The 20816-nt window shown below is 37.4% G+C and overlaps 3 protein-coding genes across 3 annotated transcripts; 1 reads left to right on the forward strand and 2 right to left on the reverse strand.

Annotated features, from left to right (window-relative positions):
• The first annotated feature begins 6509 nt into the window (after positions 1-6509).
• On the forward strand, positions 6510-7794 carry LOC145134668 (ER membrane protein complex subunit-like protein). Its single transcript, XM_079069516.1, has 2 exons — positions 6510-6613; positions 7038-7794. Exon 2 carries the CDS (start codon positions 7038-7040, stop codon positions 7575-7577), a length of 540 nt encoding a protein of 179 aa, XP_078925642.1. The 5' UTR covers positions 6510-6613; the 3' UTR covers positions 7578-7794.
• Positions 7795-10752: 2958 nt separating this feature from the next.
• On the reverse strand, positions 10753-13113 carry LOC145128293 (uncharacterized). The gene is made up of 4 exons (XM_079063100.1): positions 12929-13113; positions 12176-12291; positions 11998-12090; positions 10753-11474 (listed from the first exon to the last, which is right to left on the reverse strand). Exons 2-4 carry the CDS (start codon positions 12280-12282, stop codon positions 10904-10906), a joined length of 771 nt encoding a protein of 256 aa, XP_078919226.1. The 5' UTR covers positions 12283-12291; positions 12929-13113; the 3' UTR covers positions 10753-10903.
• A 1213-nt stretch (positions 13114-14326) lies between these two features.
• On the reverse strand, positions 14327-20206 carry LOC145133370 (uncharacterized). Its single transcript, XM_079068314.1, has 3 exons — positions 20049-20206; positions 15347-19471; positions 14327-14546 (listed from the first exon to the last, which is right to left on the reverse strand). The coding sequence occupies exon 2, from the start codon at positions 19303-19305 to the stop codon at positions 15397-15399; it is 3909 nt and encodes a 1302-aa protein (XP_078924440.1). The 5' UTR covers positions 19306-19471; positions 20049-20206; the 3' UTR covers positions 14327-14546; positions 15347-15396.
• Between the last annotated feature and the right edge of the window lie 610 nt (positions 20207-20816).

Below are 20816 nucleotides of genomic sequence, written 5' to 3' on the forward strand. Positions count from 1 at the left end.
AGCACCCAAATATGCTAGGTGGTTACCGGTTGAAAGATACCGAAGGGGTAGGTCGGGCACCCAGATATGCCTGACAGTATGTTAGTAGTATTGTATGTGGTATGATGGGGGAACTCACTAAGCTTCGTGCTTACGGTTTACAATTTTGATTTCAGGTACTCGTTTTCAAAGGAAAGGAGCCGGCTCGATCGCAGTGTATCACACTATGGTTTTCCGCACATGAGATCTTGGGATTACACTCTGATATTGTTTTATGATAACATGTTTTGATTACTTCTACTTTGGTTTTAACATGACATGATATTATGGATGTTTTCTTATACTGTTGGTTTTATAATAACTTATCTAAAAATGAAATTTTTGGCCTTGAATTTTGGGATGTTACATGAGGAGCACCTGAGGAAGGTGCTGGAGACACTGAGGAGGGAGTGACTTTTTGCGAAGTTCTCCAAGTGTGAGTTCTGGTTGCGCGAGGTGCATTTTCTTGGGCATCTCGTCAACCAGAAGGGTATTCTGGTCGATCCGGCCAAGATAGAGGTCGTGATGCAGTGGGAGGTTCCGAGGTCTCCAACTGAGATTCAGAGTTTTCTTGGTCTAGCGGGTTATTACAGGAGATTCATCCAGGATTTCTCCAAGATTGTTGTTCCTTTAACCCGACTGACCAATAAGTCGGTGACATACCGTTTGGGGCCTGAGCAGCACGCAGCATTCGAAACTTTTAGATAGCAGTTATGCGAGGCACCTTTGACTCTGCCCGAGGGAGTTGATGACTTTGTGGTTTATTGTGACGCATCGATAGCGGGCATGGGTGCAGTTCTGATGCAGAGGGGTCATGTGATAGCTTATGCGTCGAGGCAGCTGAAGCCTCACAAGGCTAACTATCCGACACATGATTTAGAGTTGGGGGCTATGGTGTTCGCCCTCAAGATTTGGCGGCATTACCTCTACGGGGTCTGTTGTACCATTTACACGGGCCATAATAGTTTGAGGCACCTCATGAATCAACCGAATCTGAACATGAGGCAGCGTCAGTGGTTAGATGTGGTAAAGGATTATGACTGCGAGATCCTATACCACCCGGGCAAGGCCAATGTGGTGGCCGACGCCCTGAGCCGCAAGGCGGGGGCGACTCCAATTGGAGATATATGTTTGAGGATGACAGTGATTACTCCATTGCTGGAGCATATTAGAGAGGTACAGGTTGAGGGCCTGAAGGAAGAACGTCAAAAGTGTGAGCGGATCGTAGGCCGGGTGGCCTCGTTTGATTATGATAGCCGAGGGTTGTTGACCTTGAATGGGAGGGTCCGGGTTCCGTACTGAGGTGGAGTACGACAGGTTCTAATGGATGAGGCCCATAAGTCGAGGTTCTCCATCCATCCTGGGGCGACGAATATGTATCGGGATCTTCGCCCTGATTACTGGTGGCCCTACATGAAGCGGGACGTAGCGTGGTATGTGGAGAGGTGCTTGACCTGCAGGAAGGTCAAGGCTGAGCACCAGAGACCACACGACAAGATGCAGCCGCTACACATTCCCGTGTGGAAATGGGAGGATATCACTATGAATTTTATTACCAAGCTTCCCAGGACCGCACGTGGAGTAGATTCGATATGGGTCATCGTGGATCGGTTGACCAAGAGCACTCATTTTATTCCGATCCAGGAGAGCATATCGGCCGAGATATACGTGCATGAGATAGTGGCACAACATGGAGTGCCTGTCTCGGTGGTGTCAGACCGAGATGTCTGTTTCACTTCCAGATTTTGGAAGTGGTTTCACGAGGAGATGGGTACTCGTCTCCACTTCAACACCGCTTTCCATCCTCATACAGACGGATAGAGCGAGAGGACCATACAGACTCTCGAGGACATGCTACACGCATGTGTTTTGGATTTTGGTGGTTGTTGGGATATGTATCTTCCGTTAGCGGAATTTTCGTATAACAACAGTTACCACGCCAGCATAGACCGACCTCCCTTCGAGATGATATATGGGAGGAAGTGTAGGACCCCAATCTGTTGTGGTGAGGTCGGTCAGAGAGTCATGGGGAGTACTTAGGTAGTACTCAAGACTATAGAGCGGATCCAGCAGGTCCGGAGTAGACTCCAAACTGCTCAGAGTCGGCAGAAGAGCAACGCCGACAAGCGGCGTTCAGATTTAGAGTTTCAGGTGGGCGACATGGTCCTCCTGAAGGTGTCACCTTGGAAGGGTGTCATCCGGTTCCGAAAACGGGGAAAGTTGGGCCCCAAGTACATTGGTCCCTTCAGGGTTATAGCCCGGGTGGGCAGGTGGCTTATCGGTTGGATCTACCGGCAGAGCTTAGTCAGATCCACAACACTTTCCATGTTTCCCAGTTGCGGAAGTGCTTAGTGGATGATTCAACGATTGTATCCTTGGAGGACATCCAGGTTGACGGCAGCCTGAACTACATTGAGAGACAGGTGGCGATCCTGGATCGCAAGACGAAAACCTTGAGGAACAAGGTTGTTCAACTAGTGAAGGTGCAGTGGCAGCACCACAAGTGTTCATAGTGAACTTGGGAGCCCGAAGAGGAGATGAGGGAGCACTACCCATAGTTGTTTTCAGATGTAGTAGACTTCGAGGGCGAAGTCTAAGACAAGTGGGGGAGAATTGTAATGTCCAGATCCCTGGTATGCATTAAATATTTATTGATTCATTTTAAGAGAAGGACTCGACGAGTTGGTGGCCCTAACTCGTCGAGTAGATGTCAGATTATGCGCGGGGTTTAAGCTGTCTACTCGACGAGTAGATCGACCATAATGAAACCCTAATTTCGGGGTTCTACACCTTATTTAAGCATCTTAATCCCCACCCCTTAGCCTCATTTCCATCCTCCAAGTCCCAAACCCTAATCCACGAAACCCTAGATCATTTTGTGAGTGTGAGAGCATTTTGTGAGTGATTTTGTGTGCTCTTGAAGCTAGAAGAAGAAGAAGGAGCTAGAAGGTTCAAGGAGAAGATAGTAGATCCAGAGATTTCGTCCCATCCTCATCATTTTCTGGTAATCAAGCCTCAAACTTGTCTTGTAGTTTCTTAGATCTCCTTATGGTCACTTTTATGGGGTTTTTGTCCAAGAAGCTTGATTTATGAGACTTGGACGTCCCAAGTCAATGTTACTTTCAGATCTGGAACCATTAAGGGATGCTATGGCATAAAGGTGAAAACCTTATGCCTTTGGAGCCCCATGCAAGCCTTTAGGATGATATTATGGCTTTTTATGCCCCACAAGGCCATGCATGTGGAGAAAGGTTGGAACTTTACGTGTTCAAGTAGTGTTATGAGAGTAGATCTGAAGTTGTAAGCCTTAGTTTGGTGAATGGATGGCTTAAGGACCAAGTTCTAGGTCCCAAGGAATTAGGGTTTGAGCTAAACCCTTTAAGAAGGGGTATTAAGGGGTAAAGTCATAAACGTTACCCTTAAAAGGACATTTTCAGGGTTATTGTGAAGTATGAAGCTGAGATTTGAAGTGTAGGGGCTTAATCCTTTAAGATAGCCCAAACAGACAGGGGAACTCGATGAGTCCAGTAAGGGACTCGACGAGTTGAAGCCGGGTGTCCCGATTTTATGACAGGTAGAACTCGACGAGTCTGGGAAGGGACTCGACGAGTTGACTCGGTTGACCACGAGTCTGAGTTGTTAAGGAAATCGCCGAGTTGGGTTGAATGGGAGTTGACCTTGACTTTGACTTTGACCAGGACGTTGACTTTGACCAGGGGTAAAATGGTCATTTTACCATAAGAAGTATTATCAGGTTCTGATTAAGTGTTATTGTGAAATTGATAGCCGGGGAGTCGTTGGAGCAGCCGTCAGGGATTCCTCATACGAGATCTCACAGCTAGCATTCAAGGTGAGTTTCCTCCAGTAGGAACGGATCTAAGGCACCAAGGCCAACCCGTTTAGTTAGTAGTAGTTCCGGACTATGGTCCGATGCCGGGCGGAGTCCGATGTAGGTTTACATGTTTTTACGGATTTCGATCCGATGTCGGGGCGGTCCCGAGGAACGATTGTATGCTCGATGTCTTTGTGATTCTTGCATGTGTTTGTATTGTATGTTTCCGAACTTCAGTTTGATGTCGGGGCGGTCCCGAGGAATGTTAGTATGTTACCGGATTACGGTCCAATGTTGGGCGGGGACCGAGGAATGTTTAAGTGTTAATGTTATGTGCTTAGGTTTATGTGTATTGTTGTTATGCTCTTATGTATTCCGAGATTTGCTCGATGCCGGGCGGGGCCCGATGCCGAATAGGGTTCGATGCCGGGCGGGGCCCGATGCCGAGCTTGACTCGATGTAGCAGGGGCGGGGCCCAAGATATGCTTATATGTTATGTGTATGGTATGTGGTAGTTGGGGAGACTCACTAAGCTTCGTGTTTACAGTTTTCAGTTTTGGTTTCAGGTACTTCCACTAGCAAGGGGAAGGGCTCGGGATGATCGCATGTCACACACCACAGTTTTAGCATGGGATTGTTTAGACTCTGATATTTTTCTCATATGATTTTGATACATTATTTGACATGATGTTTTGAGATACATGATTCTTGATTTTCTTTATGATGATGGATGATTTATGGTTTTGTTATAAGTTTTTAAACGAAATTTTTGGTCTATATTTTTTGGGATGTTTCACGGCTGAATCCACGTCATCAATTTAACTTTTAAAGCCAAAATCAACCTAAAAAGTTCAAAACTGTATAAATTCGTACCATGAAGAACGACGTCCAATCTTCCATTTCTTCCAAGTGTCTCTCAAATCCTCGACCATGCTATGTTGTTTTTTTTTCATAGCTTCTTCACCGTAAAGGAGGGAAAAGGAAGAACACATTTGATCCTTATAAAGAAGATGTAGATGTTCATTATGTATTGTTGTCTCTTCGATCCTTGCTGGTAAGTTTCATCGTCTTCATCAAGAACACATTCGATTTTAGGGTTTTTATCTTGGGTGATATGAACAATACCAACTTTCCACATGTGAATTTAGGTCAAATCTCGATCATGTCTGCTCCAAAACCCCATTCTAGTTCTTGAACTCAACAATGATAATACTCAAAGGGTTATTGATGGAAATGATTACGTTTTGGTTATGGGTTATGCTCCTTGGTGCGTTAGAAGTGTTGAACTCATGCCTAGGTTTGTAGAGGCTGCTAGTTCTTTAAATGAAATAAAGAGCCCCGTTTTAACGACGAAAATTAATGTTGAGAGGTACCCGAAGGTAGCTTCAAATCTTGTGATCAAAGGGTATCCGACTTTGCTTATTAGGGGTGAGCGTGGTGCGGTTCGGTGCGGTTATTGGCCAAAACCTCACCACTAACCACAAATGCGGTTAATCCATTTTCAAAACCGCGTGGTGCGGTTAGGCGGTTATTTTTGCGGTGCGGTTTTGTTTTTTTGTGTTTCAGTTACTAACCGCATGGATTTGGTGCGGTTATTTTGTGTGGTTTTTAATTGCATTTTAGAGTTCAAACAATTTTAAGAGTTTAAACATATTACTTGTAATAATAAAAAATCATAAGATATAAAACAATTAACTTAAATTACAAACAACTAATATCTTAAAAATGTTAAATCACTAGAAATTAACAATAAATATCTTAAAATTGTCAAATTTCACCATTTTCCAAAGTTAAACATAAGAAAAAACCAACACTTTTGTCTTTTAGAACTTTATCATTCTTTCATCCTTGAAACTTGTCTTATTTTTAATATTTAATATATTAATATATTAATAATTAATAAAAAAAATTGTATATAATATATGTGGTGCGGTGCGGTTTTTGAAAACTAATAACTGCACCGCACCGCAAATTTGCGGTTTTTGAAAAACAGAAAACCTCACCATCGGTTTTTATTGCGGTTGCGGTTTTTGCGGTTAATTGTAGTTGCGGTGCGGTTTTTGCTCACCTCTATTGCTTATATTCGTCAATGGTACTTCTCAACATGGTGGATTTTCCACATAAGATTTCGTTTCAATGCTGGGTTTTTGTGATATTTTGGTACCCACTGACTGTAATTAAGAAATTGTGTTGTTAATTAGGGAATAAATTGTGACTTGGGTGAGGAAGAAAGATACACTTCATATGATATAAGGAGGGAGGAGGAAGAAGAAGAAGACACAAGTGGTGGAAGGGGTGAATCGGGTCATGGGTGTGGAGGAGAAACGATGGGTCATGTCAAAAGAGGTGGAGATTTTCAAAGTCAGAGCCTATGTGGCAAAGATGTAACCGACTGACCCTTTCAATTCTTACAAAAGGACCAAATCGACCCGACAAAAAACAGTTTGTTCCCTTAAAAGGCTCGAAAAAAACTTTAGGGACTGAATGGGTAAAGTCAAAATACATAGTAAGGCTAATATGTTATTTCCCCTATATTCTAGCACTAAACTGAAAGAAACCTTTAAACTTTGGGTTATTTTTGCCAATGCTTTAAACTTATTATCAACGATCAAACAAGCCCTATAAGACTATAACTAAAGTTCCCAATCCAACTCTCCATCAATCTCGCATCACAGGACGCGAAGGGTTTCAATTCCCAACCTTTTGTCAATCAAATATCACACTTTAAACTCGAAGTCGGGATCTTTCTTTCTGCTGATATTGGTATGTTCAATCTTGCTATCTCGTGATCTTCATATATAATATCTCTCGTCTTCTTATTATAATTGCGATTATCATTGGTTTAATCGTCAGTGGAAAATCGGTGTATTACGTTCTCAAACTACCAATTTGCAATCGTTAAAGCTAAAGCATGTTTTGAATTGGTTTTCAATTTTGAAAAAGCTTTTCTTTTTTCTAGATCTAAAACGTATGGAGGACCTGTTTATCCACTGAATCGAGTTCTAGGTTTCGTATTTAGAATTCGATCGTTAACATCAGGTTTTTGCATAGTTTACAGATCTCCTTGCTATTTTGTTAAACAATTGAACAACTTCTTTTTACCTCATATCAGTGCTAGGTTCTGATATACATCTTCAATGACATCTAATCATCTATCATGAATTTTGCGTTTTTTTGATGAAACTAGATGGATAAAGGGAAAGGAGTGATGGGAAATCGGAAATGGGCAGTTGAATTCACAGACAATTCCTCAACACCTTCATCCCGAGACATTCCAGATCCACCTGGCTTCACACGAGCTACCCATGATCAGGATGATTCCACATTAAGTCGCCAAAAGAAAGATGCTGAAGCAAATTGGAAATCACAAAAAGCATGGGAGGTAGCTCAAGCACCCTTCAAGAACCTTCTAATGATGGGGTTCATGATGTGGATGGCTGGAAGTACAGTCCATTTATTTAGCATCGGTATAACATTTTCAGCTCTTTGGCAACCATTAAGTGCTCTTCAGGGAGTTGGGAAGGTTTTTGAGCCTTATAAAGATAGCAAAGTGGACCTAAATGCCCCTAAGTTGCTGTTTATTGCTCTTAATTTGGGGGGTATGTTGCTTGGTGTCTGGAAGTTGAACACTTTGGGGCTTCTTCCCACACATGCTTCGGATTGGGTTTCTTCTTTGCCACCTGCACATGAAGTTGAGTATTCTGGTGGAGGTATTGCTTTGTTCTAATAACAACAATTTATCTATCGGATTCTGGATTTTTTTTCTTTCTAGTTTTTAATATATAAGAACTGCTTCAGATTTTGTTCTCCTTTTAGTGATTATGCATTTTGATTCAGTTTCTGGTGTAATTCTAGCTTTGAAAGCAGCAATAATTGACCTATGAATTATTGCACTAATGTACACCTATAGTCTTATGAATACCACAACACCAAATTTGATTTAACACTAATTACTATCATTATCTTTTTGTTAGGGTTTTCATAATGGCCAAATTCCATAAAAGCCATTGTAGTTTGGAAAGTTTTCGGTTTAACCACTGAGATTTTGATTTTTTTTTTAAACATCACTAAATAAAACTAAACTTTGAATTCTATGACAATCCACTTTTGTTTGAAATTTGTTCGGTGGTTAAACCCGACACTTTTTTTATTAGGAAAACTTTAACCAGAAAATTTTCTTCTGGTGGTTTTTTGACATTCATCAACAAGAAACCCTTGTAGTAGATTTTTTTTAAGACAAACTCTCATTGGTTAAGTTAGAATTTTTTTTTTAAGATGGTCAAACAAAACTCAAAAAAACTATAGTGCTTTTTATGGAATATGGATTGCAAATGTTGAGATTTATGTATTATTGTATTTTATTGTTATGACATTTTAATAAATTGATTTTGTGTTAACCTTGAAGTTGTAATTGATGCAATTCTAGTGTATTCAACTTATGTTACATAACAACATAATTAAGGATGAACATGATTGAGTTTTTAGTTCTTGATGGAAAAAGATATAGGGTTAATGTCAAAAATAGATAACGATATATATATATATATATATATATATATATATATATATATATATATATAACACCATAGTTTTAGAAAAAAAAAATATATAAAAGGAATAAATAACTGTTTTTTTTTTTCAAAACATATCATTAGTAAATGTTAGTATTTTGTGAATAGATAAATTATCAGAAAAGTCGAAATATTTTCAGAAAAGTTTCACTTTAGTTTTATTTTTTTTTTAACATAAAAGTCCTGATTATTTTATTTTGGCTCAAATTAACATTTTTTTTTCTTTTAATAGGAAATGACATATTATCGTGTAAAATCAAATAATATTGACTTTTCTGTTAAAAAAAAAAAGTTTAAGACTAAAGTGAAACTTTTTCGAAAATATTGAGAGTTTTCTGACAATTTTCCATTGTTAATATAATGTTTTAGTTGATTATGAACTAACTAACAATGGTGTTTTGTGGGAAAAAGAATTGTTATACATTCACTTGAAAATATATAATAACATCCCCAAGATGTATACGGTTTTACTTTTTATGTGTCAAAGATGTAATTTCGTTATATAACCAAGCATCTGTTTTCGATGATTAGAAAAATTAATTCAGAATTACTTAATCAAATAATAGTTTAATTTGGTTAGTGTAATAATATAATTCCGTTTACTTATCGTGAAAACACAAAATATGTAAATTTAACTTACCAAATAAATAAATAAATACATGAAGGCAGTACTAGATCTACATAATAAAAAGTGATAATATAATATATTAAAGAAGAATTATTGATTGAATGTTTGCAACGTTTTTTGGACCAAAATAATGCAATTACAGATATCCTTTGATAGTTTGATGTTGTTTGCCACTGATTTTATTTATTGTTTCCCGTTTGCTTAAAAAAAAACATGTCAACTTGATAAAAGAATTGTAATATTGATTTTTGTATTCTGTATTTATGTTGGCTAACGATTTGTTTACAAATAAAACCCTCTTGCTTTTCTTTTATTATTCGACTTTAATAGTTTAATATGACAAGTCCTTTAATCTGTTAACCCAATGGCATACAGCCCCACCATGCCATACACATAGAAAGAAATTATGGTTAACCGATTTTGTATGTTAAAGATAGCTACAGCCTACATTATAACATTTCTAAAATGTTAAATGATTTTTCTAAAAAATTAATAAAATAGTGTTTTTCAATTAAAAAACGGAATGAAGTAGCTTTTGTGTGAAGTTGTTCCTAAAGAAACCAATAAATATATTAACAATTAGGTATGAGACCCGTGTATTACACGCGTTTATTAAAGTTAAAAATTTTATATCAATGTGTAAACATTAAATATTTTTAATGCCTACGTCATCTCAAAGTTTAACAGAATATATTTGATTATATCTTAATTTTGACAATATTGTTTTATAATATTTCATTATTTTAATTTATGTAACAAAAAAATCATAACAAATGATTTTAGTGGTAAAAAAACAAACTATTTATTTTATGGAGAAAAATATATATTACCTAAAATAATAAATGTTTCATTAATTATAGTGTTGATCTACACATTTAATATAATAAATACTTTACATATATATTATATATATATAATAATAGAGGTGTTAATTAGTAGAATTGATTAATTTTTTATTAACAAAAAAATGAAAATACCACATAATAACATGTGAAATTTAAATAATTCAAAATAATAACATGTGAAAGGTAAGTAATTCAAAATTTTCACATAATGACATATGACAAAAATTTTAGGGAAATCAGAAGTGGCAAAAACATTTTCATTTATTAGGGTAGATTACCATTTCAAATTCTCTTTATTAAAAAAAATCAATAATCCAATTAAAAATTAAATTGATCAATTTTTAAGTGGGAAGCCTGATGGACCTATAAGAATAGATAATGCCAAAAATCCCTAGAATAGATTATGGACCAATAATATTTATCACTTTGCCCAATTCTAGTGTTTGTATAGACTTTAAATTTAAATTTATCATTTTGTCTTAAAAAAATTATGTCGAAAATTATTCTCCGTTTGAAATCTAATTATTTAAAAACTAATTATAGGATAGTGTTTGGCAAAACTTGTTAGTAGCTGAAACTTTTATTTATGCAGGGCAAAAAAAAGTTGTTAGCTTTAAATTGGGTCAAATTAGTTAAAACTAAAAGCTAAAAGTTGCTGTCAAACAAAAGTTTTTTTTTTCCCGACCTTTATCTTAACTAGTAAACGTTCAAGTTAACCTGCTAGAGTTTAAGTTTACGTTCAAAAAATACAACTACCTCACATACCCACTGATTCTAGGTAAAGTTAACCATCTATAAAACAACCCTCCTATAAAGAATACAAAAATAGTCTCACCAAAACAAATTCACCCGAAAAAATTCAGAAGCGAAAAAACCCAAAACATATAGAATATATAGAAAATGACTTCAAAGTTCAAGTGATTGTCTCATTTCCTTTTGCATTTCACCAAATTCCTTTTTAGCCCAAAAAAAAAAAGCAAGTCAAAAGTCAAAACCCACCAGGGTTGACTCAGTACCTACGAAACTGCGGGTCAAGAAAGACCCGATCAAACGGGTCACACATCCGGGCAGACGGGCACTCAAATTCCAAGTGCCCCCGCCCGCCACAATTCCCACAAATAACCAAAGGCACACAATCCCGACTAATATGACCCGCCCGCCCACAATTCTTACACATCATATCCCTAAACGGGTCATCCACCATTGACGACCCGCCCGACCTAACCACATTCATATTCGACCCGCCCGCTTTGGGACACTGGCGTGCCACATGGCCAGATATGCTACATACATTGCACACCGGGTCATTTGGGCAGTCACGGGCAAGGTGACCGGTTTTTCTACAGTTATTACACGCCTTCTCATTGGTACAGTCAGCAGCAATGTGGCCGGGTTTGTAACAGTTGCTACAAAGCCGGGCATCATAAGAAGACACACCCGGGTTATAACAATCACGAGCTAAATGTCCGATTTTACCGCACATGTGGCAGACCGGGTCGTTCGGGCAGTCACTCGAGAGGTGCCCGGATTTTTTACAGTTCCAACACATGGTAGTTGATGTACACTCAGCTGCAATATGACTACAAATAAACATTTTAGGATGGGTTAATGTCATAAAATGAAAACCAATAGTATTCAATTTGCTCTTTAGGTCCCTCATCTTTCAATTGTATTCAATAAGCCAATATTTTTTTTTGTTTCTCTTTACACTGTAAACTGGTATCGAATCCTAAATAGCGTCATAAAATTATTTTAGCATTCATAAATAAAAAAAAAAAAAAAAAAAAAAAAAAAAAGTCTATATGGATACCATGTCAGCACACATGAACATAAGTGAACGAAATTTGCCATGTTGGAAGCCACAGGGGACACCACATAGGATTCAGTATGAGTTTATCTGATTGAAATCCACTCCAATGGTGTAATGAGAAGTGGAGAACCCAAAAAGAAGTTTATTGGTCTACTGAGTACAATTAAATGAGTGACCTAAAGAACAAATTGTATACTATTGGTTGTTATTTTATGACATCAACCCTTTTAGGAATTGAAATATTTTAAAAATCTTTAATTACTGAAAGATGGTTGTTATAAAAGAATTAGTACCCTGGAAGTCCACAGTTGTTGCAGACAGTTACATTTGGGCATTCTCTTGCAAAGTGTCCAGGGCGTTTACATTTGTTGCAGAGGTAATCTTGCCTTTTTATCAAAAGGAAAACTTGTAATTCAACTATTGGATAAAAGTTATGAATGAACATTTGTAAATTTATATCTAGAATCATACCGATATGAAGGTCTATCTCTTTTGTAAGGTGCATCACGATAAGAAGATCTGTCTCTGCTTCGGAATCGCTTGGCAAGACCAGGGCTTCTGCTTCTGTCTCGGCTCATATTGAATCACTGCACATCAAAAGTACTCAAATGTAAAATGTACAGAAAACCATCATAGAGAAGAAATCACCTGAAGAGTCGATTCCAAAATGGATCTAGAAAAACTAATAATAAAAACAGTTCGTAGTAATTCAAGGAAGACATGTAAGTGCGATAGAGAGGAAGACGGTGATCTAGATCTTTAACCCAAACACTTTTTACTGAAATTTTCTTCTCTTAAGCAGAATGCGATTGGATTAGTAAACTGAATGCTCACATCATTCTCAAACACAATTGACAATAGGTACATTTCTAATTTGAGGTTTAATCGACTAATTTCAAGTTCAGAATTGACCAGCATTGTCTACGATTCTCGGAAAAATCAGATAACTACACTAAATCTTACAAAGAAATACAATGCAAGCTAAGAGAAATGTTGATGTGTGGTATCAAAATCCAAATCGCTTTTGATTGAACGGGGGGATACATCGAAAAATTCAAATCAAAGAGAACAGAACACATATTTAGATTCAGCTCACAAGTAAATCAAAGAGAACGAACGAATTGCGATCAGTGAGAGAACAGTGACGGACGTTTTTTTTAATCAAATCTAAAGCGCATGAGATAATACTATAATCAATGTTATTGAAATTCATCATGAACTAACCTTATTTTGTCGTTTCTCAGGTAAATTTTAACTGAAATTGAAGCGCCAGGTGGAAAGCTGAAACCCTAGATTCGCAAACATTTAAAAGAATTGGGGAACACGAAGAACAAATCTATGAACGGACAAATAGATGAGCATGAGCTCACTGGTACAAGTATGTATTAGAAAGGGTTATGCGCATATTAGTCCATATACTTTTATTAATTTACATTTTAGCCTCTATACTTACACGCCTCGTATTATCAATCAAGAGTTGGATCAATTATGAATCACATTATCGTCTTAAATAATCTTATTTGAGCAAACATGTTGGTGAAAACCCAAAAATAGTGAATACCATTTTCTTTTAACTTTTTGTGTATCATTTTGTTTGTAGATGCAGAGAATAATATACAACCTCATAAAATTTTCCAAATACCTAAATACAAAATAGTTTTCATAATGTGTGCGAGGTTTGACAATGGAAAAATGAGGATATCCAGATGTCATTTCTTGCCTCCATGGGAGCTCATTGCTACTCACTCAGTTTCCGTAATGGGCTATTGAGTATCTAAGTTACATGTTGTTTACTGGAATTCAACATTTTGTAGTATGATGACACATACAAGGATTTTTCACTCGCATATAACTTAAGTTGGGAAAATTTACCAAAACAACTGAGAAATGATGATAAACCAGGGTTACCAACAATTCATCCCATCATGACCAATTAATTCTAAAATAAACTCTAAGAATGACTGTTTGTCAACATAAATAATCGAATAGCATTAAATAAAAACCTCACAAATTCTTGCACACGTCTAAATCTTTTTTTTAGCAAACATGACAGTTTTGGTAGGTTAAGTAGCATAATAACATGTTAAAAAAAGTTAAAATTCGCTATGGGAAACCTGTGTGCATAACATTAAAGGAATAGATTTAGATGTTACAACTAATAGCAGAATTGGGTTGGGATGTAAGTAAGAAAAGATAAAGAATTCACCTCAAAAACAAAGTCAAGGTGCCCCACAACACAGCCACCACATGCATAGCTTTCCAGATTAGGTGCTTAATCCATTATAGTATTGTATCAATCAAGTCAAAAAGAAACATCCCCTTGAGAAATATATACAACTCAATTATTATTGTTATTGTGATGTATTTGAAGACAAATCCAACAGAATCCAGGGCTGTACAATTTGCATTGCGTAAAGTTCTCAATGTAATAACAACCATCGGTTGTTTTAATTAAGATTAAAGTTGCAAGGCAAGTAGCCATGTAAGGGTATTATCGTAATTACATTGTTGTTTGACCTTGCATAGGAAATCAAGTCTTTGGTATCAGATTCAGGAACACCTTCAGCTATAACCAAAAGAACTCACCCCAAAACACCCCAACCCATGATTCACACAACAAAAAAAAAAAAAAAAAAATCTTTTCAAAGAATGTTACAGCTTTGCAGTAGAAATATGAGGCAACAATCTATTGAAATAGTTTACATAAATACTAAAAAACACTAAAACTAGTAAGCAGGTTACCACCATCTACTTTATCTAGTACAATAATTCTGTTCTCATCCAACAAGAACCTGTACACTTCCTACTTGCCATCTGATGTTGAATACCTTCCAATCTTGGCCTACACAACAATTTCAGAAACAGATCTAATCTGAGAAGCTATATAATATATATTGGTGTTTATTTTTTAAGATAATAACAACAAATGACCACAATTGTTGGGTCTCATTCAACAAACTGACCACCATTTTAACCTTTTAAGTTTTAACAAAAGTACCACCAACTCCACAATGGGCCAATTGCAAAATTACTTTTACCGACAAAGGTTGCAAAAAGCTTTAATTTTTACTTTTTATTTTTTGAAAATGTGAACCATTTGCCATATAGTTACAATTTTTTTTTTAATTATTTACTTATCGAGTAATTTACATTATTGGTCCCTGAGCACAGCTGGTTCTTTCATATTTAGTCAAAAAGATCTCTTGCAGTTTTGGTACTTATTTGAGGTTTATGCAACTCTATTCCAAGTAAAACGACATTATTTTTGGGACCAAAAACGTTACAATAAAGGAAGAACCTTAAATAAGGACCAAAAATTGCAAAGATAACTTTTTCAACATAAATTGCAAAAATCAGCTAAACTATACTCGGGGGACCAAAAATGTATGTAACACTTGGTTATTTTTTAAAGATTTGTAGTTCTTAGGGGACCATTCATAAAGCAATTTACAATTCTTAATCAACCCTATTTGCCAAATTTGATGGTAATTTTATTTAAAGGGAAAAAAAAAGCCAGTCACTTTGTTAAGAGGACCATACTATTTTTTATTGTTTTAGTAATATTATTCCTGATTTTTGAGTTGATGCACATAGAACGGCTTAATACAGAAAGTCAAGGAAATGAGGTTTGAAATTACTTACTGAGAAGATGCATATATCGAGTGTGTTCAATGCAAAAAAGACATTCATGTTCAGATCTTGTTTTTCACGAGGTCTGTTGCTCTCTTGATCCACTTACGAACTGCTACCCACCACTCTAGTTCTTCAATGATCTTCACCTTTATAGCTGCAGATGCATTGGACCTTAAGGTAAGATTGATCATCTTTTCAAGGAACTCCGTTTTGCAGCGATGCTTCTGTTTTAATCGAAAAAAGAGCCTCGGACTACCCTTTTCATTAGAGAAGATGATCCCTAGTTCAGGATCCTCAGTAGGTCCTCGATGTCTGTTCTCAATTCCTTCCAGATCTTGGTTCATCTCTTCGGGTGGATTATCCACAAAGCTATCAAATTGTTCTGCATCAATGCTGCTAAGATCATAGACCAAAGACCTTAGAAATCTCTGGATTTGGAGAAAGGGAAATCTGTAAGGTTCATGAGTGAGGAGTTTGGTCTGGAAGTGTTTGCCAATCACGTATAGGTCGTTAGGATTGAGGTTAGGAAAATCGGCTTCGGAGAAGAAATATTTTTTGTTATCACTTCGCACCACTTCAAAACTGAAGTACTCTTCCTTCTTAAAAGACTTCTTCTTGTATCCCACGACTCTTATGATCCTCCGGAGAGACCATACATCTTTTGGGGGCTGAGCATGAGCCTTGAAAAACTCCTCTAGTCGGTTCAACTCAATTAAGATTTGCATTTCACTTGAGAGGTGTGGATGTAGTGGTTGGAAGACTGAATAATATCGTGCATTTGGAGACATGGGTATATCCCACTGATACTCATCGGAGGAGGGAGGAGCTGTAGTTTGTTTGGGCACGAGTTCATCATCCCTCAATTGTCTGATAACATAGACCAAAGGAGATAAAGCCTGTTGCTCCTCCTTACTTGAGTTCGCCTGAAAGGAATGTGCTGTTGCCACCTCATGTTTCTGCTTGGCAAGGAGTTCGTTTTCCAGCTCTTGTTGCTTCTTTTCTTCCTCAGACACTCGAAAGGTCTTCATCTGATTCCGACTCACTTCAGGAACCTCCAAAGGCCTTTTGCCTTTACCTTTAATGGAAGCTTTGTGGGTTTCAGGGATCATCGGAGCTAGTTGGGTAGGAGGCATGACAAATGAAGTGGGAGGAGATGGTGGAGGAATTGTGGTCTTTGGAGGTGGAGGAGGTGGTCGAGGTCTGGATACCTCATCTATCTTGGGAGAATGAGAAGTTTCTGTTATCACCACATTTTCATCTTGTCCAGCTTCATCCACGGATTTTGAACCTTTTAAGTTCTCTATCAGGTCAAACACTTTTTGAAACGATTGTGGAACCTGTTTGCTTAGCTCTTCATTGGATAGAGTCTTTGGAAGTACATCCACAGAATTTTGAATTTTCTGGATGGCAAATAGGATTTCATCAAATCTTACATTGCGGGGTCTTAGCAGTTGTTGTGCAGACTGTATTACTTTAACCAAAACAGCCTGAAGAATAATATTTTTGTTGCGATAGTCACAGAGCTGCTCACTTAAACGGACAATCTCATCTCCATGTTGGTGGCCCAAGGTGTTGGTGAGGTCATCATACGACTGTTGAATTTCCTTCACCATTTTCACCATCACATCCATCCGATCCAAATACTTAAATGTGTCATCAGTCCTCTTCTGCTCCATGTTCTTCAGAGCATCTGCAGTAGATTTGACGACTGATTCCCGAAGCATCTTTTCCCTTGTCTCAAGATTAGGAACCCTTTGGGCTAAGGATGTCACAACTTTCTGCATTTCCCGGAAGTCTTCCTTGCTCACAAATTTCTCCTTAGATGGAGGGATCTTGTTTACAAGCTCAAGAACCTCAGACAACTTCTGGTTGAGGGAATTAAATTCCACCCTGGAGACATATTTGGACTTTTTCTTCTTCAATTTAGTGCGTCTGACAGTGGTGGTTGGAAGAGTGTTGGTGTCTCCTTTGGGAACTTCCTGACTTTCTGTTTCTGAAGATCCCAAGAAAATAATAGATTTGGAGGGTTTGAGTGTCTCCATAATGGAGTGTGAATCAGAGTCTTGGATGAGTCCATCATCAGCAGTAAACACAAAGTCCTTTTCCATGTCTTGAGCAGACTCCATACCAGTCTTTGTGAATGGGTCCAAAGACTCCTCACAACAGATGGCAAGATCAATAAGTTTATCCGTGGTCTGGACCCTCTCTTCCTCTTCACTCTTTTGTTGCTCCTCACGCAACATTCTCACTAATTCCTTTTGCTCCTCTTCTTTCTTTTCCTCAGCCTCTCTTAATTCACTAAGAACCTGTTGCAATTGCTTGGTGGCAATTTGTTCTTTCTCAGCAGCTTTCTTCATCTCATCATTGCTTGGTAGAGCTTCGTTTTTCTCTCTTTCCTCTTGCTCTCTCTGCTTCTCAGCTTTAAGCTCATCCTCCTTCCTCTTCGTCTCTTTCACAAGCCTCTGAATAAGCTCTTTTCTAATCCTTCTCCCTTCTTCCTCAGCTTTCAGTTTCATCAATTCTTCTTTTGTCTTCTCATCTCTCAGTCTCTTCTCTTTTAACATTTCCTCATTCAAGTCTATCTGAGCATTTCCCTCTTTCTCAGCTCTTTCACTTTGCCTCTCCTGTTCATCTCGTGTTTCCTTCGTTGAATCATCTCGAGTTTGCCTTACACTCTCACTCTCTGATGTTCTCACCTCTGCCTCACCATTAGACTCTTGGCCTGGGATTAAGGCCTCAGGTGGTGTAGTGTGGAAAGAAGAAGAACTTGTCTTTATAGGCTCATGATTGATATTTGAGTGTGTCCCTGGGGGCTGCTCATGACTTTTTTCAGCACCCACATCTTCCTTTTGAGAGGAAGGGGGTTGTGTATGTGTTATATTCCAATACTTTTGAGAGACATCATCTTCTTGAGAGGATGAAGAGGTAGATGACTGTGACCCAACGGTAGATCTTTTTTCAACATCCTTCGCCTTTTGAGATTTTGTGGGTTGTCTTTTGGCTTGAGGGGAAGGAATGGTCTCACCTTTTCTTTTACCAGTAGTCTTCTTTACTTTCAAGGCATTTTTCTTTTGTTTTGTAGGACTGGAAGTATGTTGTGAGGATTGGGTAGGGCGTTCAGCTTCTGGAGGATCCGTTTCCTTTATATGTCTGATGAGAACTTTGGAGTTCTTTTCAATATATTGAAGCATTGCTTCGGGGAGACGAGCAACCTTCCCAAATGCAGACTGATTTGGGATAGTATGCCTGGATAAGGTACGAGGAGTGAACATCTCCTCTTCTTTAGGTAATGGGATCTTCAGCTTGTTATACACCCTTTGGAGTGCAAGTGCCCAAAACCTTGCACAAGGAATTGCCTTCTTCTTTGGAAACACATAACTAGTAAAATCATTCCAGATAGTGGTTCCAAAGTCCACTTCCTTCCCAGTGTACATACCACAAATAAGTACATGAAGCTGCCTACTTAGCATGTCAATTCCTGCAACCCTTCCTGAGAGGCACCGCAGAATGATGTGAAACAAAAAATGCCACATGCCTGGAAGCTTGCCTTTCCTGAAGTTTGAGGTTGACTCAAGCTTTGGAGGTAAATACCCCATTTGATCTAATATGTCGAAGAGTTCTTCATTTGTGGGTTCATATAACGTCTTTTTTTCCTTGCTCTCTGGAAGGCCAATAGCCTTCAGGAACTCAACCTTAGACAGTTTGGTGGTCTTATCTTCATTGATGTTGAACTCAATGTACTCTTCCTCAGAGTTATAGACGGCAGTGGAGTATGCCTTATGAATGATGCTTAAAGGAAACTCGATTGATTTAGTCAAGGGTTTGTGAATAGGGTGACTTTTTAGAAACTCAATCATTATATGGAGCATAGGGTCAAACTTTTCAAGGTCAAGGTCTGCCTTAAGATTGCAGGAACCCACATGCATTGAGACTTCTTGGGAAGAAGGTCCCGTCCTGGTCATCACCATGATTGGATTTTAGCGCGAATGGAACGAACACACGAGAGAACAGAGTGAAATATCTGAACTGTTGGAGAGAGAAATTAGGTGCATAAGGTTAAGAAGACAGGGCTTTGCTTCTGAAGCACTTGGCTAAACCAGGATTTCTGCTTGTGTCTCGGCTCCATATTGAACACTAGGCAACAAAAGTACTCAAATGTAAAATGTTCAGAAAACTATAATATAGCAGTGGAGAATGCAAGTAAGAAGTCGGTTCTCAAAAAGGATCTTCAAATATCAACACAAAACCAGTTTTTTATAATTCAAGTAAGTCATGTAAGTGCTACAAACAGGCAGATGGTGACCACTGTTTACGACTCATGAAGAAATCAAGTGCGCACATCATTCAAACACAAGAGGTGCATTTTTTATTTGAGGTATAATCGACTAATTTCAAGTTCAGAATTGATGACCACTGTTTACGACTCATGAAGAAATCAGATAACTTCACTAAATCTTACAAAGAAAAACAATGCAAACTAATAAAAATTGATGTTAAGTTGGTATAAGGATCCAAATCTATTCTGATTTAACGGAGGGTATATTGAAAAATTCAAAGAACAGAACAACATTTTGAATCAGCTCAAGAGTGACTCAAAAGAACGAACGAATTCCGATCAGTAAGAGAACAGTGACGGACGTTTTTTTGTTATCAGATCTAAAGCGCGTGACATAACAATGTAATCAAGTTGTTCATTTGATCATGGACTAACCTTAATTTGTCGTTTCTTAGGTAAATTTCAACTGAAATTGAAGCGCTAAACCGAAATCTGAAACCCTAGATTCGCATACATTTGAAAGAATTGGGAACAAGAGAACTTTTATTATGTCGTGGACAAATAGATGAGCTCACTGATAGAGTTCCGTGGTATGTACTAGAAAGGCTTATGTGCATTTTAGTCCGAATACTTTTATTAAATTACATTTTACCCTCTATATACTTTTAGGTAGGCCTCACAATCGGCTTAGGTTCTGTTCGGATTAACGGGTCAAAAAACATAAACTCAACCCAACCCATATAATATATGGGTTGGCAGGTCATGGGTTGACGGGTTGAAAACCTCAACCCAACCCATATAACCCATTTATATATATAAGTTTAGGTTCTATGGAAAACAAAAAACTCTAAAAATCATAAAAATGCATAAAAAAAATACTTAGAGATCACAAAACTTTTTTTTGAATTTTTTTATGAAAAAATTGCTGTTTTTAATACAAAATCGCTGAAATTTTTTTTGAAAAAAAACCTTTTTTTTATAAAACAAAAAAAAATTGATTTTTTATTTTTTTTTTTCAGCGATTTTATTAAAAAAGTTGCGATTTTTTTCATAAAAAAATTCAAAAAAAAGTTTTGTGATCTCTAAGTATTTTTTTTATGCATTTTTATGATTTTTAGGGTTTTTTTGTTTTCCAAATAACCCTTCCCCATATATATATATATATATATATATATATATATATATATATATATATATATATAT

Source organism: Lactuca virosa, chromosome 8, assembly GCF_052849685.1.
Source record: "Lactuca virosa cultivar CGN04683 chromosome 8, Lactuca_virosa_CGN04683_v6, whole genome shotgun sequence".
Lineage (NCBI taxonomy): Eukaryota > Viridiplantae > Streptophyta > Magnoliopsida > Asterales > Asteraceae > Lactuca > Lactuca virosa.

Coding starts and splice junctions, on each gene's coding strand:
- LOC145133370 (XM_079068314.1), bottom strand. CDS start 19,305: ATGGTGATGACCAGGACGGGACCTTCTTCCCAAGAAGTCTCAATGCAT.
- LOC145134668 (XM_079069516.1), top strand. CDS start 7,038: ATGGATAAAGGGAAAGGAGTGATGGGAAATCGGAAATGGGCAGTTGAA.
- LOC145128293 (XM_079063100.1), bottom strand. CDS start 12,282: ATGAGCCGAGACAGAAGCAGAAGCCCTGGTCTTGCCAAGCGATTCCGA. Junction 12,091..12,175: donor AGAGATAGACCTTCATATCG/GTATGATTCTAG, acceptor TTTGATAAAAAG/GCAAGATTACCTCTGCAACA. Junction 11,475..11,997: donor AACAACTGTGGACTTCCAGG/GTACTAATTCTT, acceptor GTTTATTTGTAG/TCATATTGCAGCTGAGTGTA.